The following is a 25712-nucleotide window of genomic DNA, read 5'->3' as shown; positions in this document are numbered from 1 at the left end:
ATGGCGGCCGGCGTGGCAACATGGCTTCCGTTCGCTCGGGCGGCGGCGGTAGGCTGGATGCCGTTAGCCAAAAAGACGATGCCCAAGCCGCCCGTGGACAACTCATCCAAGTCAGACGAGATCCTCTACGTCAACGTAAGCGGCATCAGGTTTCAGGTGCGTCGTCACATCACACGCCGCTTTAGATCGGTTTCCACAGCTTTCTACAATTTTGCCCTTCCTCAGGGGAGAGTTGTCTTCATAGTATGATGCTGGGGTCCTGGAGTTGATGGCAGAATGCTTCCAAGACATCACAAGCAAAGCCATCTTCGTCCATTAGTGTTAGTGTGAAGTACAACACTGATACATTCCTCCAATGTGCCATTAGGAGTTTGCTTTTCTTTTTAAACAGGTGGCTGATGCACAGTGAACAACACGGGCTCTTAAAATGAGTTTAGTGATCAATGTGAGCCTCCCTGTGATAAAAAGTCTGAGCCACTTTGACCACAATCCTTCTCTCTGATTGTTGTTTTGTACAGTGTGTTAATCATTTTCCATTACTTTATTTACCCAGTCATAACTTTCACCCCTGCAGCAAATAATTTTGCTGTTAAATGTTTGTCCGCTGTGGTTTGGACAGTTAACCTGCCAAATATAATGTCAGAACATGAAATAAGACGACGATTTTAAATGTTTAAAATTTGGTGGGTTCAAAATTTAGAATGGCCAATTTTAAAAGATACAATTTCAAATGTTTTTAGACCTGAAAATGAGTCCTGGTTTTGCCTGAAAAACGACTGTTTGCAACACTGCTAGGTTTTTAGCAACGGACAACAAGACATTAGAAAAGGATGTTTTTTGATTGGCTCATGGTTACAGATTTACAGATTTTAAATGACGACTTTATAAGAATGTCTTGAAGTGGTTTTAAGAGATTTGTGTTGCTGCTCCTGCGCTTCAGCTCAACTCCCAATGTCAAAAACCTGTAATACCAGTAGAAATAGGAAATCAGCGCATTGAAGTGCGTTTGGGCAGAAGTAACAACAAAATGGATCCACAGCAAAAATAGAAGTCGGTGGCTTTCAGGAATGAAGCAGCACCAAAGTACTTTCTGCTGTGGTGGCAGAAGAAAGCGAAGAAACAGCAGCGACTCAAAGTTCTGCTGTAAACTTTAATAACTGGCTGCTTTTCATCATAATATCTGAGTGTTTGCTTCACTCACGGCATCACAGCCGATGCCCTACTGACATCAATGTACACACAACACACACATCAGGCAGACACAACTGGTCACTCGCGCACTATTCTTTAGAGTAGAGATGGGCAACCCAGTCCTATGAGGGCCGTGATCTAGGGCCGGGTTTTCCTTTCTACCGGGCAGACGCCTGGTAGTTCTGAAAACCTGGCGGGAGTGTGACTCTGGTAGGAGTGGGCCTCAATCGCTGCTTCGGAGTATGTTGGAGCATCTAAATATGTTATAATGATTATAAAACTTTTTACACTTTCCTTGAACACATGTAAATTATTAATGCCATTAAAGAATTTGCCATCAATGCAGCACAACAATAGGAAAACAACAGGCTTCAAATGACACACAATCCACCCACACACACCTGAGTGGGTCAAACTTTACAGTAGCTCTTCTTCCCCATCCAGACATGGAAGAACACTTTGGATCGGTATCCAGACACGCTGCTGGGCTCTTCAGAGAAGGAGTTTTTCTACAACGAGGACACGCAGGAATACTTCTTCGATCGAGACCCTGAAATGTTCCGGCACATTTTGAACTTTTACCGCACTGGGAAGCTCCACTATCCAAGACACGAGTGCATCCAGGCCTTTGACGAAGAGCTGGCCTTCTACGGCATCGTGCCGGAGATTATTGGAGACTGCTGCATGGAGGTAAATCCTGACCATCTCTAGCTGGTGGAGAGAACTTTTAATTAAAAAACACCTGTGATGTTGAGAGTTCTCATGCTTACTGGCTTCGACTTCGCTGCATATTAGGAAAAAGCCTTTTTATTTTAAAATCCTGAATATTAGTGGCTTGAATTCTGAATTCCTCCCCTCCTCCTCTTCCTCCTCATCATCATCTGCCAGTTTACTTTTGTTTCATCTTCTTACCTTAGTTTTCAATACAAAAGTAACATTTAAGACGAAATAAATAGAATAATAAACGTGGTATTAATGTGCTACTCAAAACAAAACACAGAGTGTTTATAGCCACAGGAAGTGACTCATATGGCTGAGAAACCACTTCTACATCCATCCATCATCCATCATCCATCCATCCATCTATCATCCATCCATCCATCCATCCATCCATCCATCCATCCATCCATCTATCATCCATCATCCATCCATCCATCCACCCACCCACCCATCCATCCATCCATCCATCTAACCATCCATCCATCCGTCCATCCGTCCATCCATCCATCCACCCACCCACCCATCCATCCATCCATCTAACCATCCATCCACCCATCCATCCATCCATCCATCCATCCATCCATCCATCCATCCATCCATCCATCTAACCATCCATCTAACATCCATCCGTCCGTCCGTATATCCATCCATCCATCCACCCACCCACCCACCCATCCATCCATCCATCCATCTAACCATCCATCCACCCATCCATCCGTCCGTCCATCCATCCATCCATCCATCCATCCATCCATCCATCCATCCATCCATCCATCTAACCATCCATCCATCATCCATCCATCCATCCATCCATCCATGGGGATGCAGGTGTGGCCCCTGTGTGGAACAGAGACAGAGATTAGTGGTGATTCTGCTCCTTTGACCTGCACAGACAAAATGGTCAAAGTACCGTTATGTGATTTCCTTACTCAGAATGAAGATCATTTGGCTGCGTGGTTCATTTGAAATATAACCTGACAAACAGAAAATTGGTGGCTTGGTTGAAGAGAGAGTTTGCGAGAGAGACAAAATGCGAAGATCATCGAGAGAAAAGAAAGGAGAAGTTACAGTCAGCGAGTGTTATTTCGTGAGTAAGGTAGAAATGGGAGATGCTTTGATGTGCTGAGTAATGAGTAAGGAGGGCATCGGTAAGGAGAAGATTCTCACGTGAGTAGGAAAGCCTGAAATAGGATGCTATAAATCATAATACCAGGGAAGTCCTGAGTGGTTGAGGTCCTTTTGTTTTCTCTTCGGAAAGGAAGGCTTGGAAAAAGTAGTAGACAAAGTGGTTAAGTGCTACACCAGGGTTGATGATGGTTGCAGGATCTAATGTTGGAATAAAATGTTTATTAGATTTCAGCTAGAAGCTAGGAGGTCTTGAAAGCTGGCAGCCTGCTCTAGAACGTGTTAATACGTCACTAACTGGAACTTTGTTTTCCCAAACATCTGCGGGTCATCCGAACGTGTCATCCTATTGACAGTAGGTCTATTTTAGTCTAAATCTGAGCCCACAAATACATTGAGTGGTGCACATCGAGCAGGAAGGGTTGGAAGTGAGGTTCATACATCAGCAAGACAGGAAGGGGAGAGTTCACGGTGTCGTCCTGCTCTTGAACGGATCATCATGATCATACTTATGATAAAGACTCGTAGGACTTGGAGACCTGTTCCATTTGGACTAGATCAGTTCTCCTGTACCACCATGTTTGAGTAGCTCTTCTGTCACATTGTGTCAGAAGGCTATATGAATAGGTAGCACAGAATTATAATTAAGAGATAATAAAGTATGTTCCTGGTTTATTAATATGAAGACAATATTATATTTGACTGGTAATAACTTTTATACATGCAGTCTTATATTTCCTATTACTTTAATTTGACAAATTGTGGGAACATACTGGGTGTCCATCAAGCCCTTGAACTCCTAGCAACAATAAAAACAAACAAGAAAGCCGTGATATGCAGTCTGAATGAGAATATAATACATGAGGGCAGTGGTAGCTCAGTCTGCAGGGGGCTGTTCCAAGAAGCATCAGGTCACCTTCAGAGCTCTACAAAGCTACCCTTGAATCAGGAACCAAACCCCCTAATGCTCAGATAGGACCCTGCAATGAGCAGGAGACTTGTCCAGGGGCGTACCATGCCTTTGCCCGTATAGGCTCCAGCCCCCGTCCCACTGTCGCAATAGAAATAGGGCTCAAAAAAACAAATCCCCCAACAAATGTGCATAAATGTCCATGGGTTCGCTTTGCTTACTTCTCCCATCCTGTGTTTATAAAAGGAATACCGGGACAAGAAAAAGGAGAACCAAGAACGCCTGGCGGAAGACACAGAGGCGAATGAGGCGATGGATGCCCCCCTCCCCCCACACAGCACTTCCAGGGAACGGCTGTGGCGAGCCTTCGAGAACCCACACACCTCAACTATGGCGCTGGTCTTCTACTATGTCACTGGTTTCTTCATCGCCGTGTCGGTGATCGCCAATGTAGTGGAGACAGTCCCCTGCCAGCCCCCCAAAGGCAGTTTCAAGGAACTTCCCTGTGGAGAGAAATATCAGCTGGCCTTCTTCTGCATGGACACAGCATGTGTGCTGATCTTCACGTTTGAGTATCTCATGCGTCTGTTTGCTGCTCCCAGCCGCTGTAAGTTCATGCGCTCGGTGATGTCGGTTATAGACGTGGTGGCTATAATGCCCTACTACATCGGCCTGGTGATGCCGGAGAACGAGGACGTGAGCGGAGCGTTCGTCACCCTCCGGGTGTTCCGCGTCTTCCGAATTTTCAAGTTTTCACGCCACTCTCAGGGTTTGAGGATTTTGGGCTACACGTTGAAGAGCTGCGCCTCCGAGCTTGGTTTCCTGCTCTTCTCCCTCACTATGGCCATCATCATTTTCGCCACTGTCATGTTCTACGCAGAGAAGGGCACGAAGGGCTCCACCTTTACCTCCATCCCGGCCTCCTTCTGGTACACCATAGTCACCATGACAACGCTTGGGTAAGCTAACGTCAATTTGATTTGATTTTTTTTTCTTGTTTCATTGTCAGTGCTTTAAATATCATTCCCATGGCAACGTGGGCTCTTCTTAGCTGAAATCATCCTGTTGTGTTGGGACATGGATGCGCCAATATTATCGGTGATGGACCAGAGTTCTACAGTCTGTTTTTAGCATGAAAAGAGTGTGGAGTGTGAAACCCGAGAGTCTGTGTGCACGCGTGTGCCTCCCACCTCCCACTCATTGCTTCTCTGGTACGATGGTGTATCTTCATCCTGATGCTGCCCACACACGATCACTCTTGCCATGCGGACGATGGGGAGGGCTGTGTTTCTATGTGTGAAGGGGTGGTGGTGTTTTCAACCTGTGCTTCTCCAACAGTGATCTATTATCTGCTATTCAAAGAGCATTTGGAGATTTCAGTCAGGAAATCTCACATGAGCTCAAAGACACATGTGTATGCACACACCACAGTCACACCTCTATGGATGCCCACCTGTCTGGGGAAGGAGAGATAGAGTGTGTGAGAGTGTGTCTTTGGGGGACACTGACACTTTCTGCCATAGATTTTTGTGAAGTTCCCCAGGAATTGATCTTCGAGTCGCACCTCTGTCAGTCCATCAGTTCGATCAATTACTATGTTGTTTCTGCTGTTCCTGTCCATGCTAAGGGGGACTACAAAAGCAGATTAGTATATATTTACACGGCATGAATTCATTGAGCAAAAAAGCCTTTGAAAATCAAAAATCCCACGCGTGTCACAGACTTTTCCCGATGCAGCATACATACAACCATATGTAAAAAAAAAACCCCGTTGAAACTGATTAGCTCTGCATTTTTACGTCCTGTAATCACACACTCTTAAACATATGGCTCTTAAATGGGGTTCGAGTCAGCCAGGATTTGCACAATAAGTAGCGTAACTGTATTAACCGTCAATATGGTCAACGCCATTAAACTCAACAACCGGGAACTGTTGGGAAAAGGCTCCTGGGTACATCTTGCTGGGAATATATTGCTAACAAAATCCATTTTATTACCGTTTATTGTAGTTCTATTAGTTTGGGTTTTTCTTTTCTTTTCTGGTTTACACAGTTGAACTCAGCCTCCCACCTGATCAGTTGTTCAGCACCTAAATTACATTTTCCTGTATGTTCAGCCTGTTTGAAGCTTCTCAGAGGAGCTGCTTATGGAATATCTACCTGGAGCTGGACTGAACAGTTGTTTCAGAGCATTTTTCTCCTCTGCGCGGAGCTGGAGTCTTGTGCCGTTTTGCTGGTGGTTGGTCCACAGACTGGACTAGCTTCTGCCCCGGGGGGGGTCTTTGGCTTGGCGCGTGCAGGGATTTGGCATTGAAAGTTTAGATGTCACCTGTCACCAGTTGCCGTTCCACCACCTCTTCCTGGGGATACGGTCCCACCTTGACCCTAGTGAACCATGCTTAGCTGACTGCCTAACTGACCGACCAGCTCAATGAGGGGCCACTAACAGCTTCAGTGTGGGTAGTTCTAGGCCAGGGGTGGGCAAATCCAGTCCTGGAGGGCTGGATCCAAGCCAGACTTTCTGTCCTACAGGTAAACAGTTTCACCTGGGTTTTCATTTACCTGGTGAAAGCATTTCCTGCCTGGTAGGATGCAAATCCCAGCTTGAATTCAACCCTCGAGGAATGGATTTGACCTCCTCTGAGTGGCAAGTCCATTCCACGAAGGCTGGATCCAGCCAGGTTTTGCATCCTACCAGGGAGAAACCGCTTTCACCAAGGTAAATGGAACCCCAGGTGAAAGTATTTACCTGTAGGACAGAAAGTCTGGCTTGGATCCGGCCCTCAAGGACTGGATTTACCCACCCCTGATCTACGCTGATCTAACCAGATGAAGCCAGACACAGACACCAACTGTCCTGTTAGTACATAAAACACGTTGATGATTCGCATCAATATCTAATAGTCAATAGGGCAACAGCTCCTCAGGTACAATTACAGTCATGTGGTTGAGGATTTATCTGTCTCCACCCATGCATTTCAATTTCACATTATTTCAGATTTGCAAGGCCCAATGTGCAGACAGAGCAGTAACTGAGCGCATCTCGGCGTGTTTTCAGAATCAGCCGTCTGCCGTGTTTACTGGGGCTCCTGCCGCTAAAGTGGCAGCCATGTTGGTTTTTACAGAGAGCCAGACAGAAAGGGGGAAAGTGATCATTTGGATTAGGAAGCAGCTCTGTTACATTTCTACTTCTAGGATTTCCATAACTGCATTTGTTAAGAGATTATTTCTTCGCTGCCCCCCCCCCCCCCCCCTTCATCGCTCTTTGTATTCTCCATCATCGTCACTACCTCCTCCTCCTCCTCCTCCTCCTCCTCCTCCTCTGTCCGTGGCTGCAGCGATCTATTCATTTGTTTTTCTTCATTCAGCTGGTTATTGTTGTTTTTCATCATGCTGCCTTTATTACTTTGTTCCTGTGTTTTATTACTGTGCAAATAAACTGGGAGTGAAATTATAACCCTATTGCAATTCTTCCAGAAGCAATAAATGTGGGGAGGGTACACAATTTGCGGCAGCTGCTGCAGGACACCACGTACAATCTACGCTGTCGCTACAGGACCAGGATGAAGGCACGAGTGCAGCTTGGTGCAACTTACATCTTGGCTCATAAATATAAGAATTCTGCTGTGGTCCATTTGGATGAATCTGCACGTGTGCTGAGTAGAGCTGCAGACGTTCCTGTTACAAGCATCCCCAACAGGACATTTTTATTTGATTTTTTTAAATCCAGAGCTGTGCCAGCGTGGGGAGCTTTGGTTCTTTCGGAATCATGCCATAAACTAATGCCGTTAGAGGACTGTAAATTGATCTTTGACATGCATCCGATAAGTGTGAATGCTTGATGTGTGTGGAGCCAGGACCAGAGGGAGTATAGCCCAGAGGAGGAAAGCTGCAGCTACGTGCTCAGGCTACTCTTGTAGGGTTTCACAAAAATGTAGCTTAAAGCGTACTTAAATATATCATGAATGTGCACCGGGTTTAAAATGATATTACCTTTCCTATAGAAGATGTGTATAAAAAGAGGGTATGAAATCAACTTTACTGCCCGCCTGTCTACTCTGGCAGCAGCGAGTTTGTGCTGCTGCAGAGCACTTTACCACCAACATTATTTATAAGAACAAGAGGGGAGCAGCCATTTCCTCTCAGGAACAGGATGTATATGACCCTAAGAGTGATGCAGCCTTATAAAACAGCCTGGATGGAATTATAGGCCATCTCAATGCATGGCTCAGGCTCACACACTTAATGCTTTAATAGATGGTGAGAGAGGGAGGAAGGGAGGCAGAGCTACATAAAAAAGAGATAGAAAAGATGTCAAAGAGGAGGAGGTCCGCGATTGAAAGTGTGATATAAATACATTTTAATGACCATATAGCATTAGTAAGTACTCATCTCATGTATGATAAGATCAATTATGGAGAAATGTTTGTGATGTGGGCCCCAGAAGACGATTGAAAAGGGAGATAATAGCAAAGTGGGGAGGGAGCAGAGAAGGCTGGACCAGCTGGAATGATCGTAGGTTATTATAACAGCATGCAATTAGAATTGTTCAGCTTCCCCTCTCGTGCATTTGTGTTCAGTAGCTGACAAACTGTGGTGGAGCAAACGCAGGCTAACTTCAGGCCTGACTGATTGACGTCCACCAACAGGATCATTTTTACAGCCTTCGTTACACCGATAGAGTCAGCCAGATGGCAGGAACTGAGGGGTCCTGGGCCTAGATGGAGAGCGTCCAGGGGCCACACAGGTGCTGGCTGCATGCTTTCACTCTGTTAAGCTATAATTCCAACTGAAGCTACACAGAAAAGCTAATCGTGGGTATCGCTATAGTTACCATGGCCGTGCTATGGTGGCTGTACATGAATAAACACTGCACGGCACCATCACCCAGGGTTATGCTGTTGCTGTTACAGATGAGGGAAACGATGCGATGCTAATTAACATAGCAGCCAATTCTGGTCACAATTGAAGCTTTAAATGCACAAATGCGAAGGAGGCAGCGAGAGTGTTTTATGGTAATACGATCGTCATAGACAAGGATTATTACAACTAATAAGAATAAATAAATTAGCAAAAAGTGGCAACGCTGGAATGTTCTAGAAGATAATGGTACCTGCAGAGAAGCAGTTCTATAATGACTTCATTTATTTAATTGTTAATTGGTTCTTGCTTTCTGTTTGGATAGAGAACAACAATTAGATCAGGTTTTCACTTCCTGCCTTAATGAGCGTTAAAGCTTTTAAAAGTCCTACTCAGCTGCCTGGAAAGTCCCTAAAATGGCCAGTCTGCTTAAAGATTTTCTCGTTTTGTTAATTATTGCTGATTGAACATTTCACAGGTTGCAGTTTTCCTGTATTTCTACACGTAAGCTCGCGGCTAACTGTGACGGCATGAGCACGGAGCTCCAGCATGTCAGATATGATGAAGACGAGTCTCCAGGCTGCAACAGCATCGACAGCAACCGATATGATTAATTTGTTCATAAACCGATATTGACTTGAAAGGGAAGAGAGCTAAAAACAACAGGAAAGGACCAACCACAGATTTGACTCTCTGTTTTTGTGGCAGCCTGAAAGCTGAAAAACTGACTCTTCTTACTAACAAACAGCTGTGAGCTCGGCCTGAGGCATGATGGGTAAGAGGTCATCTCTGTCCCGTTTAATGTCACACACAGAAACGTGGCATTAAGCTCAGCTCAGGTGGTTGTGTAATATGGTAATCTCAGCCACAGCCACGCTAGCATTTTAGTCACCGTGCTAACAAGGTCCGCGGTGGGCTGTGATGAGGCCATAAAAATAGAACTCTTAATATTATGGTCCCGTTGGGCTTTGCTCACCAATGATGTGTTTAAAAAGTAGGATCGCTCCTCAGATGTTGCAGGTGGAGCTTTAACTTTCCGACCGTGATGTCATCAGGGGTATTTGGTAGTGGTGGGCGATGCTAGAGTCAGGGTTTTTTTCTTCTTAAAGTGACCTTTTGAAGCTGCTCTGCGATGGAAGATGGAATAAATGTTTTATAGAGTCAGAATATCTTCAATGTCACACACAGACTAAACTTTTCCCTACACAATTAAGCCCCCTACAAAAGATGATCCACACATCACATCCTTAAAATCTGACTCTGACCTTTGCCCTCTGTTGTGCCACAGAACCCCGGTGCCGGTCATTTCTCTAGTCGTTGGTTCTTTATGATATTCCACGCGCTAGCTTTCTTTGCAGCCATTGCATGATTGACATCATGTCATTGACTTTGTTACCACGCTGACGTTGATTGGATTGCACAACAGGCCCACGCACTTGATTATTCTGCTGTGTTTATAGAAAATAAACGACTTCTCATCAAATCTGATCAAAAACCTGCATGCGGTCACATAAAAGACTGATTTTAGCCCTGCAAAAATGTAAAGGTGTATGTGGATACCCATTAAATGAAGCATCATCCACAAGTGGAAAACTGAAAGTGAAACCAGTCTGCAGCACTCCAGAGCAGAGAGGCCATGCAGTGCTGGCTCTTCCAGTCTGTCTGACCTCCTGACCTCTGGAAATGACACACAAACCTGCGGCAAATGCCGAATTTGTGCTGCCAATCACCCTTATTTGTAGACATTTAAGGACAATGACCCATAATTCTCTGGAATATACGGCTGAGGTTTGTTTAGGAGAAAACTCTAAATTTAGGAGCTCATGACCCTGGGAAAAACCAACACCACCCTCCTCTTCCTCCAGAGCTCCGCGGTGCAGATCGTAAGTTCGGTAACCATGTTGTGACTCTTTTATGGTGCCGGTTTAGAGCGGTGAGGACAGAAAAGTCTCCATCTGGACCTGATTCCTTAATGACACCTGACAGGTGGCCTTGAAGCTTTTAGCTAGAGCTGATTAACAGACAGAAACGGTCGTAGTACAAATGAAATAGAACATTCCTGGAAAACTGTAAAAACACCGTCGCGTCGTCAATTCGTGCAAACCAAAAACCAGCCAACGAAAACCATAATGTACCGCCGTAACCGCTGGCCTCACCATTTCCTCCTGCTTCTCTTGCTTCCCATTTGAAGAGATGAATGAATTTCCTCTAGTAGTAATTTTTCTTCATTATCTCACGTCTTCATTTATCCTTTCTTCTTCCCTCCGCTCCTTTTCTCGCTTCTTAATCCCTCTCACCCACCCTCCTTTCGTCCCATTCGTCATACACTTATCTTTGGTGTGCTGCCTCCCCACAGCCCCCCCCCCATCTTTATCTACAACAGGGTAACGTTTATTCTGCTCCTCTCCTCTTTGCAATCATCCTCTATCACTTCCTCCATCCCTCCTTTTTCTGTTGCTTTCTCCTCACGTCACATTTATCACACGTCGGCGCTCATTTTTCTTCCCCTTCTGTCCTCCCTGGTTGCATTTTTCAAAGTTTGTTTCCTCTTCTATTTTCTCCCTTTTCCCCTCTATTGCTTCTTAATACCAATAAAACATTTAACATATGTCATGTGATATGACCCATGTGTGTGTTGAAAAGAGGCACCAATATGGTGAAAAAAGGTGCAAATAAAACATTTTAGTCGCAGTGTGAAAAAGTGAGAGAGGAAAGGGGCAGGCGGGAGGAAGAGAGCGTAGGAGATATAAATATTGGAGATAAGGAGCAGAGACTAATCAAGCGTAGCACCAAAGAACAGGCCCGAGGCCACAACTTGTTGAATCCACACACGGATGCTGGATCCGCGGTCCAAACCCTCCCTCCTCCCTCCTCAAGGTCTGCTGACTCAAGGGTTGGGACTCTTGGATCTGGGATCCGTTCCAGGGTTCTGGTGGAGGAGGTGGAGGATTTGCGAGGACATTTCTTGACCAGCGTAGCGTGAGAGACCCCTGTGTTTGAACAATGATGAATATTGGATGCGCCACATTATACGACCCTTTAATTATGTCTCAGCAGCAGAAACATGATTCATACTCACGCTAAACCACTGAGACGCTATACGTCTACGTATGTAGGCTGTTAAATATTCATGTCAAGTTTAAATTCTTGTCTAGAAATAGAAGAGTGGAACAGGAACAATAATGGACCCACCCTTAGGTGAATGAATGGCTGCATTTCCCCCTTAACTTAAACAACTACAGCTTGAGTTAAAGGTCCCGGACATCAGAATCAGGCGTTCAGACAGTAGTTTTGGTTATGCTGAGGGAAACATTTGTTAGACTTTGATTTTTTTTAGAGCTCCGTGTGTGTGTGTGTGTGTGTGTGTGTGTGGGTGAAATTACTCCTAGAGTGTGTGCTGAGGAGCAGAAGGGGTCAAGTCGAGCCACTTCCTGCTACATCCACCAGTCAGGTGTGTGTGGCTGGTGGGTCTGCAGCAGGTCCCAGTCCCCCTCACTCCCAAACACCTGAACATCAACACGGTTGAGGGTCCAACCCAGACGTGGGCCCTGCAGGACCTGGTGTTTTGGGTTCCTGCATGCTTCACAAGCACTCATGCTGGTTTTGCTGACTTTTCTCACCCAAACACACCAACTCTGTATTTAGAGCTGGATCAGAGCTGCTCTCTTCGCCCACGTACACATGGAAGAGATTGATTTATTGACTACGGCGTGCCTGAAACCACTAGGTGGCAGTACCTCTCACAACTAATTAGTACTGGGCCTGTTCCAGTTGACCTATTAGGTCATCGATGCGATCAATAAACAAGGCAGCTCGCAGAAAACTGGAGAGTGGACTGGTGCAGCCTAAACGTGCACAAGCCTGAATCTGAATGGCACCGCAGGCTTTTCTGGTTCTTTTCTTCTGTTCTAGGCCTCCAGGTTAGAATCTCCGGTAAAAATCAAAGGTGACATTTACTCCTACTCATCAACAACCACAACAGTGCTGACCAAAACTAATCATGTGCTCTGTATGCAGTCACTTAACATGTCAGTGTCATATATCCATAAATGTCATTAGCATCATTTGTAGCGCACAGCAGCCTCAGCAAGCTCTCTGTGTAGGGGCCATCTTGTAGCGTAGTACAGTAGGTGGGTGTAAAACCAAGCCAAACAGAGGCTGCTGGCGTATAAAATATGCAGAAGAAGAAGAACAAGAACAAGAAGAAGAAGAAGCCCTCAAATAAATATAATGCTCATGTCGGGATCGTGTTTGAGATAGTATAATTGTTTGATACAGAGGTGGATCTTGCTGCAGCCAGTCTGCAAAAGGGTTATATTTCAGTGTGATTTCCGCTCGCCGAGGCTTGATTTTGGAGCTGGATGTTATATTGCTGTCTGCATCTTTTATAAGTCTGTGTCCAGGGGTTATTTTGAGAATCTGCCGCTTTCACAGCATTTGCAGCATTTCTAAAATTAGAGGCTCCGATTGCTGCTCACATGTCTGATTGATTCTCAGATTATATTTATATTCTGTAGATCAGGCCGCTCGTCCATCATTACTCAGCCCTTTTAGGGAGGGGGTGGGGTGGGAAGGTGGACGTGGACGGACGAGGCGAACTCTGACATACATCAGGGTCACAGTCGGGTCTTCAGCATGTCTGGCGCCATCTCTCCTGGGTTGTTTATCCAGCTGGCACGTGTGGATACTGTGTGGATGCTGGTCCGTCACCTCCGCTCGCCTCTCGTTTGGAAAAGAGAGAGAAGGCGTGATTTCAAACGGATCGGGAATATTTTTAACATCAGCGCTTCGTCGCTTGGTCACGGATTCTACGCTTGACAAGAGTTTTATCCACTTTGAATATGCTGAAAATAGCTCTGACACCGCTGAATTTCTCAAATATTCCAATTTGCAATTGTGTCCTCATCTACTTTGAACATGAAATCGAACCTTGACAAGCGACAGAGCTCCCAACAGAGGTGTGTGTGTGTGTGTGTGTGTGTGTGTGTGTGTGTGTGTGTGTGATGCGTCTGTGTCTGGAGCTGTCCTCACTTGTAGTAGCAGCCATCATCATTCGTTGCTTTCCATTAGAAACCCGCCTGCATGAGAAATAAGCCAGAGTGGCTGAAATCTCCTTCAACAGAGGAGGAGAAAACACGGAACAACCATCCTCCCTCCTGCAACTTTCATCATCCCTCCATCAATTAAACATGGCCGTAGATTACGCTGGAGGAGGGCAGGAAAGGGAGAGGAAAAATCATGGGGAATGAGACCACACAGGCAGATGCGGAGAAGATGATGGCAGGAAAGAGGAGGAGGAGAAGAACAGGTCGGCTTTTAGCAAGCAGCTGTAACCCAGAATACTTCCCAGCCAGGCCTGGAATCGGACTCACCGGTCGATACTGGCGTCCTTGGCCAAGAACAAACCCAGGTCAGGTAGTTCAGAGGGAGAAAAAAGGAGCTTTCAAAATAAACTGTTGCCCACTGGTTCGGTTCTATGTTGGTGGTGATGACAAAGTCTCTGGATCCTGTCTGCTGACACAGACATCTCCCTCTCTGGAGCGCCGCGTTAACAGAAAACATGTCCACAGATCTCTGCCCCCGCCCCAGATTCCAGATGCTCTCTGTGTCAACACCCTTTACGTCCCCCAGTGGTCCACTCAGAGTGGACGTTGTCAGCTTTACTGCCTTACTATGCTGAAGAGGAGCTTCAGATGCCAAACTAGACATGAAACATCTTATTATTACAATCTGTCTGCAAATGTGTGTGAGTGTGCTCACATTCATTACGTATTGAGCACCGAAAACCTCATTTTACTACTAAAGTGGGGCCATTCTTTTGGGCCTCTCAGCTTTAAAGGTCCATTTAATTAAGACTTGGCTTCACGGTTTAGGTTAGGATCAGGGTTTGTTAGGCTGCTTAGAGTTAGGAGCTGGCTGATTCATTATGTCTATGACATTAGAAATGTGTGTGTGCGTGTGTGTGTGTGTGTGTGTGTGTGTGTGTGTGTGTGTGTGTGTGTGTGTGAGAGAGAGAGTGTGTGAGAGTGTGTGAGAGTGTGTGAGAGTGATAATGGTTGCTAAGGACAGCCGTCCTGTCTCACGGTCCCCACAGTCTGCAGCTTTAGTGTCACACATCCAGAAATAATCACACCTAGACATTAGAAGCAGCTCTGACTGGATTCATGTTTTGAAATATGCAAAAAGAAGCAGAACTTATTATTCTGACATAAATATTGTATAGTCAGTTTTGCTTCCAACATGTCTGGTTGAATTATACTAATCCAAACCTTAGCCCAGATTAAAACCTACATCATAACTGACAAAGAAGCTTCAGCGCTTAATGATGGAATAATGTAAAATTATTGAACATGTTGTCAGCTTAAATAATACATTTAAATAAAGAAAATAACAGATAATCTTAAGCAGAAGGATTGTTTTTAATCAAAAAAGGCAAAGTTGGTGTCGATTGTTCAGCCTGACATGGAGGTCACGTGTTCCCTGTATATGAAAAGCTAATCTAGAAACTAAAAAAAAACTGAAATGAACTAAAAACAACTGTTTACAGTGTCGTTTTAATGGAAACAGACAAATAAGCATTTTCAGAAGAAGGTTTCCAACCAGGGCCTGACGTGAACCAAAGCACCCGATGGTCCGACACCAGAGTGAAAGCTGATATTTTCACCTTCCTCCTGTAGGAATGTTTGGCTCTTAAACAGGAAGTGGCTGTGTGTATTATGGGAGCTTTAATCACATTGATATTGTAGTTTCTACAGTAAGAGCAGCCTGGACTGCTGCTCCTCAGCAGCATCTGAGGAGCAGGTTTCTCTAAACACCTGTCCCGTAGCTTCTGTCACCCCTAAATCTGAGCTTTAAAGCCGTCAACTTTGTCTTGAACAAACCACCGTTTCCCATCCTTAATAACCGAGCCACATTTTAATCCTTAAACATCTCCAAGCTATCTTCAGAACTCCTATTCATGACTCTTCTTGTTTCGTCCCCCCTCTCTCTCTCTCTCTCTCTCCCATCCTTTGCTTCTCTCCAGCTCCTTCTGCTCCTCCTCTCCCCTCACCTCCTCCCTCCTCCTCGGCCAACAGTGTAATTGTCCTTCCAGTTCTCCCCTGTAAACCAATTATGATTGGCTGTCTGTTCCTGTATTAGATTGTGATTGGCTGGCAGCTTGTTACAGGTGGGAGATAGGGATCTGTCTATGCATTTGATTGGCCGAATAGACACTAATGGATATGGATTCCTCTCTGCCACAGTTGTCTGTTCCTCTGCTTTTTGTCAGCCGTTGCCTCCATCAGGTCTTCGTTCTTTATCTCCCTCTACGTCTCCTCCCTTTCCCTCTCTCTCCGTCAGTCTGTCTCTCTGAATGTGGACGGTGCAGGATGACATAATCCAAACCATGAAATATTTAGAGGATTGCGAGAGCGGCTTGGAAAAGTCAGTCTGACCTGACCCTCCCGAGACTTTCCTTTTTTGCTAAATCTTTATTCATTATGACGTCTGACTGCAGCTCTCTGCAGGCCCGCTGCCTTGCTCAGAGGCTTGGCAACAGTAGTAAGGCCATTTTTGTTGACTCATGATATTTTCCCCCATGCGTCGGCTTCACAGACCGTGGTTTTAAAGGTGCACTTCACAGGCAGGTGCAGGAAATCTCCGTTTGCCAGCTCTCATCACCCGAACGACACCTGTTTCTATCAGAACCTTTTTGATGCGTGAGTTTCCTCAGCAGTGGGTCACGGTGGAAGATATGGCACACACACACACACACACACACACGCACACACACACACACACACACACACACACTCACACACATATATAACATGCAAATATTGCATAAACAGGGTTGTCTAGAGATGCTTCCTGTTTAGGCCACGTTCCACTGACAGCAGCTTCTACCTGAACAGCGGTTGCAGATGTTTGATGGCGCCCACCCTCGTGCGCTGACCTGTGACACTGACAGAAGCACTTGGGAGTGTTTATGGTCTGGTATGACTGGCTGGAGTTAGTCTGACATTGGTCATGCCAAAACCCAGCGACACATTTACCGTCCACGTTAATTCCCATAATTCACTGCAGTCAGGAGACGCCAGTTTAATAAGCAGATTATTTTTTTTGTCTGTTGACGGGAAATTGAATGAAGCATGACCATTTCAATGTAAAGTCATTTATTTTAAAGATGATATGAGATAGGTTGCTCCTAAAAATGTGGAAGCAGAACAGAACATCACAAAGAAATAGTGTACAATAAATCTGCATATCCTGTTAGATGTCAGAGTTTGTTCTTTGTTTTCATTAGACATCCAACATCATCAGTGGAAGGGGGAGGGTTCATAATTCAGAATGTGGTGAAACCAGGTTAAACTTTAAAAAAATCAACATTGATCTATGAAAATAATCGTTAAAAAAAGTGGTAATAACACATTTGTAATATCTATATTACTTAATTTCCGTGCAGGAAGAACTCAAGATGCAGAATAATGAAAGATTTACCTTCAGTGACCTTTGCCCTTTAGACCAGAGTGTGATCCTGACACACAGCAGACTGTGCACGTATGTCGGGCATGTGAAATTTGCCTCTAAAAATAGCTCTCATGTTATAATCAACTTTTAAATGGCACGGCTGAATTCCAGACCTCTTTTCATTTTTGGAAGAAAGACTTCCTTTTCATCCATTCAGGACAAAGCACATTTCCAGAGAGCACTGGGGCACAACTTTAAAAATGAAATTTAACACAAAACACCCCCTCAGATATGAGCATTAGCGGCGCCGCCGAGGTCGTGCTCTTATTCAGCGAAGGACTAAAGCATAATCTGCCGCAGCAGCTACACGAGCCAAAAGCTGCACTTCATTACCTGCATATCTGACTGACTTCACCGTCCGAAAAGATTTGCATATTTGAATATTAAGACCTCAACTGCAGCGTGGCAAAAGTAGAGCTGGTGCGGGAAAAAGTGATCTCATATAATAACTGCTAGAGGTTCACTTTGGCACATTGACCCCTAAAGTAAATATGGATTCATCAAAAGCTTCAACTGACACCAAATTCCCTCTTAAATCGGACACAAATCATCAAATTTAGTGGTAGTTCATGATCTTTGTGGTGTAACGAGGATTTATGGATGTTGAACATCTACGTTTGCTTCCTTTTGCTCTGATTCTGGCTCAGCTGCGGTTTCTCTTCATTAAACGGGAGGAAACAGGGCCGGCAGGATAAAGAGATGGCTTCATTTCCCAGAGGCACCGCCGGTGTGAGTGTGGGAGACTGGAGGGATGTTTGCTACATTCCTGACCCGATGAGGGCGGGCAGACAATCCAGTCTCCAAACCCTGAAGGACCTCGCCGAACCTGCCCTGCAGATCGTCCAGATTCACCTTTGGATGGACGTTTCTGGGTTGCCGATGAGGTCTCCGACTTTCACGGAGGGCATGTGAAAAACTGAAGCGGCTCCACTCGGAAGCAGACCTGCTCCTGGATTATGGCATCCGTGCCAGGGACGTCCCGGGACAGTCTAAGAATAGCTGAAGGCTGTGGCGCTGGAAGTTCCAAAGGGCTGCTCTGCAGACTCACCGTGTCCTTTTGTCCCGCAGGTACGGAGACATGGTCCCTAACACCATCGCCGGGAAGATCTTCGGCTCCATCTGCTCCCTCAGCGGCGTCCTGGTGATTGCCCTGCCAGTACCGGTCATCGTCTCCAATTTCAGCCGCATCTACCACCAAAACCAGAGAGCGGACAAGATGAGAGCGCAACAGGTTTTTCTCAGCATTTTATTCAATTTGATGGCTCGAAACTCCAGGAGTTCAAGCCACAGCTCTGCTCTGCTCCTCCTCTCAGGGGCGCACCCCTGTCGTTCCTAATTGACAATTATTTCAAGGTAAAAGGAGCTTAACTCCCAAAGTCACGCTGGTCTGTCAGTCAGGTGACCTTTGCTCTCCTCTCTCTGTACAGGTGTGTGTCAGCATGTGCTGAACTGGCTCTTTCTCTTTTTCTCCTTGACAGAAAGTGCGTTTGGCTCGAATCCGCATGGCGAAGAAAGGTTCAGCTAACGCCTTCCTCCAGTATAAAGAAGACCGATCACTTGGGGTGAGACGCACACACACACACACACACACACACACTGGCCATGAATGAGCGTGTGTAGTCTGACAGCTATGACATGAAGATGTTTGATAAGGGGAAAACGAAGGTGACAGGCAGGTGAACTGCGAAGGTGAGTGGAATATTATTATTTTGGTGGTTCCCAGGGAAAGAAGGACCTGCTCATGGTTGGATGTTGGATCCCTCTGAGAAATCGTGGCTGGATTTAAGGAAGGAATAACGAGAGTGAGGATGAGGTTGATGGAAATGGAGAAGCTCGAGCAGAGGAAGCTTTAGAAGGAAAAAAAATAAGAGGATGATCTTATTTTTCTATTCTGGAAGATTAGACAGAACAGAAGAAACATGGGAGAAGACAGAGTGGAGATTACTCTGAATACAAAAGGTGACCAGGCTGCAAGATTTGAGATTATTCTGGCGTGCTGGCTTTCAGTTAAAGTGGGGGGTGGACATTTTTTATTTATGGTGGATTATTGTCTACCCTTGACCAGGGGTGTCCAGACCCGGTCCTGAGTGCTATGATCCAGCCAGGGTTTCTGTGCTACCCAGGTGTGTCACGGCCAATCTGAACCCAGAAGAAGATTTGAGCCCTAACACTTCTGTGCACATGCTAATTTGTGCGCTCGCTTGGATATTTTTGCGACGTGAACGCAGGTGTGATTCACACCTCTGAAAAGATCCCAAACCGTTATTTCGACAGCACGTCTGAGACTGCAAAGTCATGCAACATATAATATAAATAGAAAGAATACAGATTGTGCTCTGGTTTAGCATCTGCCAGAAAGTGTTTTGTTTAACCTCTAACGCTCTCATAGGAAAAAAAAATGCTCATGAGAAGAAAAGATCTGGGTCAAATCTGGTTCCGGGTTGAGATCGGACACTGCTAAGGTGAAACTGTGGCAACAGCATTAGATGAGTGATAAACGCCAGCAAACTGGAGGATGGAATGGAACTTGCTGGAGGTGTAGTTTAGAAAACAGTTCCTACTGAGCTGTATAAAGATGATGTCCACCTGTGTCACTTTTGCTTTGAACATAAAAGTGAGGTAAAGCAACCACGGCTGAATGTATCTGAGGGTGTCGGGCAGAGGAGCAGCAGCAGGACACATGCTGAGCTGGTGTACATACGAGCACGCTGGTGTTGACAAGCACATTAGGTGAGAAGGGAGTGAAGGGTGAACATTTATAACTCCCCAAAAATGAACCGTGAACCGACAACTCCTCAGTCACACATAAGTGGGAATCGTTTTGGCGCCCCCTGCTGCATATGTGAGAAAATTACAGCACATCTGGGTCATCGATACCCTGCTGTCGCTGCTGTAGTTTATCTCTGAAGTGGACCACTGTTTTATTTTAGAATAAAGCAAAATTTGACAATTAATTTTATAGTAGATGACATCTTTTCATCATAGTGCCAAGTGCTATTTTCTCATATGGTGTAAGAATGTTGGTGTCTCTTCAGGACCAGGACAGTGACAGCACAGCGCTGTGTGTGAAGAACAGATCAGCGTTTGAGCATCAACACAACCACCTCCTGCACTGCCTGGAGAAGACGACGGTAATGTGGTTATTTTTGACACCAATGCTTTCATCTTTAGAGAAAAGTGGAGTTAAAAATATGCTTTTTTAGGAGCCAACACAGCACTGATATATAATATAATTTAGTCTTGATTCATGCACGTCTATCATATTTCTAACATGAATCCTAGAGGATCCTCATGTCTGACCTCTCGGTTCCTCACAGAACCACGAGTTCACCAGTGAGATCACCTACAGTGAGCTGTGCATGACTGAGTCAGTGGGCTACCGGACCAGCCGCAGCACCTCCCTGTCCAGCCAGCAGGGGGCGCAGAACAACTCCACGGGCTGTTGCCCCCGCCGGGCGAGGAGGAGAGCTGCCATGCGCCTGGCTAACTCCACCATCTCCGTCAGCCGGGGCAGCGTTCAGGAGCTGGACACCCTGCACATCAAAACCACCTCCATTCAACCTCAAGGGTAAATAATGACGTTTACACACAAACAACATCGCCCAAACACACAACAACGTGGCTCTCCGAGTAAGAGTGAGCGGGTAAAAGAGGTGAAGTCAGGAAAGTATGGCATGCTCAACTAAATAGGTGGATCTTGAGCTTTAACACACAGGGCCATGCAGACGTTTGCAGGTCGGAGATTCCAGCAGGTCAGGAGAGAGACAGAAGCATTCTGGGAGCAGGTGGGTGTGAGGGCAGGTTGGTGTCAGAGGACCGGAGATTTGAGGAGGTTGAGTACCAGGAGAACGAGCACGCAGGCATTTGGAGGTGAGCAGGAGGACATTCTGAAGCCAGGGCTTTAGTCTCGACCCAAGCTGGGGAGTTCAGGACAGGGTTCACTTCCTGTAGTCCACTCAGGGGGTCATGAAGGCGTAAACACAGGTATGAGCAATGTTGTCGGAGGGGGAGAAGATGGAGGTGGTGACATAATTAATGTGAAACTGGGAGGAACTGAGGAGGACACCAGGGTTGTGGACTCTGGGAGTTGGTCTGATAGGACGTCCACCATCAGAATCCACACCTGACGAGCGACGCCTCAGGTGCCACGGCCACGAGCTCAGCCTGATCGCGGTTGACATCCAGGTCGTTGACCAGGAGCCCAGAGAGGTTTCATGCTGGTGTGTACAGTCGCTGTGTGTCAGCTTAAAGATTAAAACCTACCATCTGGGGGTCATCGCTGACCTTTCTGAAGGCTGCACCGAGTGTAGGACAGATCAGAGGCAGAGCCAACACGATGAAATCTGCCTTCAACAAGCTGAACTACTGGGGGTAACAACATACCCCGATAACCTCGACGTGGTCGGCTGTGTTCAGACCTCCACTGAACACCTGCTGCTGGGGCTGAACTCTGAACTTGGCTGATGGGCTTAGCTCCGTGTAAAATGGGATTAATCAAGGTGTAACTGGGTGCGAAAAAGGTGTACGAACAACAGAAATGACGATGTTTGTGTGTCCCCAGGCGTTCCAGTCTGAACGCGCAGACAGGGAACCTGAAGCTGAACTGTGGGGAACAGGATTTCACCGCTGCCATCATCAGCATCCCCACCCCACCCGCCAACACGCCTGACGAGAGCCTCCCCCCATCGCCTGCTCCCGTCCCCGGCATCCTCCGCAACACACGGGCCACTGCCTACACCCAGGACAATGTCAAAATTTCCTCCTTATAACCTCCGGACAGGACGTTCTTCTCGACAGGCACCCCACCGTCACGACCTCTCGACCTTTTCTTTTGACCTCAAAGGCGTTGCCAGCTGAGATTGATCCGACAAACACTTTGTCTCCGGCTGGATATTTTTCTTTTCTTTTCTTCGGTCTGTTTTTGGCATTCTGAGCTATGTGAAATGAAATTAAACGGAGATGGAGGAGACAACTGCAGCTGGCAAAATCCCAAACAAAAGACAAACAGACATGGGAAGCCCCCCCCCCCCCGAAGACTTTCAGAATTCCATCTTCATGCGTTTGAGATTCCTCCCTACACCCTTTTTAAGCTTCAGATCTGTTTTTCACAAACTCTGGGAGGTTTGAGTTGGGACCGACGGTGGGAAATATGCTTATGCCCGTATATGCGATAGAATATCTAAAATCACTGAACCAATAAGCTAATTATTTGATGGGGATTTTGTTTAAAACCTGGCGTGAGCTTTGAGATCAGATTGTCAGAGAGAGGGCCGCCGCCACGGTTTTTGGCCCAGACTGTTGTTGGAAGGAGCCAGCAGCTCTGAGGCGCATGCAGACTTCCCTTTTGGCATGGCTAACACCAGGATCGGCTTCAGTTTCACTTGGATGCAGCCGTGTGCTGGTGTCCAAACATCGGAGATGCGTCTCAACAGGATCAAAGCTGACAGAGTTCAACAGCACGCGTGGACGAACGGGCCGCTGAGACCATTTCGATGGACAGGAGGAGCTGGCGAGCGAGAACTCTCGAGGTTTGATGGTGGAGTTGGGATGAAAAGACGTTCAAAACGTCAGAACGAGACGCTACGCTCAAAGAGCCTTCACACAACTGTGCTCAGCTAACTTTAAGGACATGAAGGTGAACTGGGCTGGTGTGGGAGCTTTTTTAAATGGGATTGTGGAGGGTGTCTGATGTGGATTGGCCTGATCTGACTGTAGCTCCGAAGTGTAATGCTGGTGAGGAGCGGAAGCCTTTTACGTTTCAAAAATATGCAACATTACTACGAGCAGGAAAATAGCATCCTCAACAGAACATGGTAACAATAATGATTATAATGCGTGTGTTATGAATTACAGCAATTATTGCAGGGAATTTATTGTAAAGCAACTAAGAAATTCATTTGTTTTGTGACAGTTTGAGTGTCAGAATATTATTCTGCAGCAGGAAGGTGGGAAAGGGGAACGCGGCACCAAAAACTCAGTGTGATCACGTGTCCGGATGACAGCCAACAACGTGCACAATGAGCCGGTATGGGAGCACCGGCCCGACCAGTACACAGGCTTATGGTGTAGCGACCCAGAACACAGAAAACCGACCCAGTCTGCTACTCCAGCAGGTGGCGCCAAATTTCCAAACCTCTGGTTCCCAAAAAAATGCACAAGCTCTTCTGTATCCGCTTCATTTGTAAGCGAAACAGTTTTAAACGGGAACAAATGTTGCGCATTCCCAATGGTGTTACAGCTCTGATGTTACTGAGGTATCGGCTAACTCAACAGTAAGGTCATCGGTTGGTTCCGGCTCAGTCCCAGGGGTCCACACCAGACAGGCCGCTCAGTCTGTTTCATACAACAGCAGCACGATACAATTTAAGCATTTTTAGGGTCGTAACATTATTGTAAATAAGATGTTACAAACACTGCGTGTATTCTTTCATTTTCAGCAGTCATTTATCAGTGTTACGCAGGTGAAAACACGAAGATCCACATTAGACTGCCGTGCACAATTGTGTCGCCTCTACCTCTGCGCACAGTGTCAGACGTCGGCCACTTGTGAGCTAAACACTGAGTATTTGGCAACGCGTTCCGGCAGGTCGTGAGCGAACGCAGACGGACAGACGTGCACAGTGTAACATATTTTGTATCATAAACTTTCACCTGCATCTTCCAAACCCCTCAAAAAAGAGAAAAAAACGTTGCTGGATTTCTGATTGGCGTGCATGAGCCTCGTACAGACGTAGCACTACTGACATAGGAGTTAATCAACATATCAAAAAAGAGGAAAAAAAAAAACAAGCAACAACACAATCCCTCATCTGTTCTTTTGCATGACAACTCATATTTTTTACGCCATTCCTTTCTCCCCCTCCTCCTCATCCTCCTCATCTCCAAAACAAGTGTTTGCACCATCAAAAATTAGATTACTAAAAAGAAAACATGAGTATAGAAATGTGTTTCAAATCTGAAAACATCATTCAGGCATGTTCCTAGCCAGAATGCGCAGTGTGTGTGCGTGCGTGCGTGCGTGCGTGCGTGTGTGTAATACAAGAAGTCACAAATATGCATGGATACCGTTATAGGTATTTTACCTGTTTTCTCCTGCAGGGTAACGAGAATGACTGAACAGATTTTTATTCACTGGACTGAAGAGCTGCTTTTCTACCATATTATTATTATTATTATTATTATTATTATTATTATTATTATTATTATTATTGGTTATGTCCTGTCTGTATCACAAACTGCTGTTTTTTTCTTCTTCTTTGCAGACTTCTGATGAGCCAACTGTGGCATTTGTTCTTTAGTGCTTTTACGGAAAATTTCAGATGTTTCTGGGATAAAATCATTTCCGTGTTTCTTCCTTCTGGTCCGATATTGAGTTAAAGGTCAAAAATAACTACGCCCTGTTAAAGTCGGGTAACCAGCTGTAGCTACCTGGGGCAATGACCTTTGTGTTTCCATGAATTCGCCGATGGAGTCGATCAATAATCGAAATTATAACTGGGCCTCTTTGCATTACGTCTTAATTATGGTGAAATGTTTACCATTCGATCATCCTGGAGTATTTTGTGGATACTAATGTAGCACTTACTGTAAGCTAATGCTACGTTATTGTTTATTGCAGTCAGAAATAATATGATTTTATTATTTATTGTCATCATGGCCTTAGATGTTTTGGAGCAACTTAACACGGAGCTGTGATTTTTTCATTTGGACCAGTCGTCCACTTTTGGCTACAAAACATTGCAAATCCACTTAATGTGACCAAAATATCAAAGACAAACTTTTTTTAATGTAGCTTTGACAGTATTAAGTTGGCCTTTTACTATTATTTAACTGCTTTATAATTAGGTTCTTTTTTTTTGCAAGTGCTGTTGACACACCAAGGAGCGGACCAACAGGCCACCGTGCTTTGGTCTCATGCTGAACAGATTGCAGCTCTGATAAGCAGCTCTACATGACAAACTACATGATGAAGTGATTTTCAGCAGTCCAGTGAACTAAAGAGTGAACGGACAGTGATGCTAAAACTCACTAAGTGTGTCGCGGTGGGAGACATGAGGAGAAAACAGCTTTAAAGCACAGAGGTGTATATTCCATTCCACTAATAAAGACAATGAAAAGAGAAAAGGTCTCCGTTTTTGGTCCCGGTGGTGTTAGCTGATAACATTTAATGGAAGTCAGACCAATCTGCACAAGCCGAAATCGGAAAGCGCACAAATGTTTAAACAGCGCTATCTAGTGGTCAACTATTGAACTACATGTATTTTGAAATAATGTATCGTAATATAAAGCTCGCGTCTGCATTAAGAATATTATGAGTCAGACAGTTCATGACGGGCTTTTGCGATCTCGTTCAGTCTGTAATATTATCTACTGGATTCTGGACGTTACAGAGTAGG

General features: G+C 45.5%; 1 protein-coding gene and 1 long non-coding RNA gene across 2 annotated transcripts; one reads left to right on the top strand and one right to left on the bottom strand.

Annotated features, from left to right (window-relative positions):
* Positions 1–25495, top strand: kcnd1 (potassium voltage-gated channel, Shal-related subfamily, member 1). Its single transcript, XM_003963017.3, has 8 exons — positions 1–156; positions 1636–1881; positions 4193–4905; positions 18385–18547; positions 18795–18878; positions 20352–20447; positions 20634–20884; positions 21878–25495. The coding sequence occupies exons 1-8, from the start codon at positions 1–3 to the stop codon at positions 22083–22085; spliced, it is 1917 nt and encodes a 638-aa protein (XP_003963066.1). The 3' UTR covers positions 22086–25495.
* On the bottom strand, positions 654–2300 carry LOC115249164 (uncharacterized). Its single transcript, XR_003887867.1, has 3 exons — positions 1774–2300; positions 1593–1700; positions 654–1445 (listed from the first exon to the last, which is right to left on the bottom strand). It is a non-coding gene; the product is annotated as an uncharacterized lncRNA (long non-coding RNA).
* Positions 25496–25712: the final 217 nt, after the last annotated feature.

The sequence above is a fragment of the Takifugu rubripes genome, chromosome 3 (genome assembly GCF_901000725.2).
Source record: "Takifugu rubripes chromosome 3, fTakRub1.2, whole genome shotgun sequence".
Classification (NCBI taxonomy): Eukaryota; Metazoa; Chordata; class Actinopteri; order Tetraodontiformes; family Tetraodontidae; genus Takifugu; species Takifugu rubripes.
Note: the sequence above shows the minus strand (reverse complement) of the source record. Positions and strands in the feature narration are given on the sequence as shown.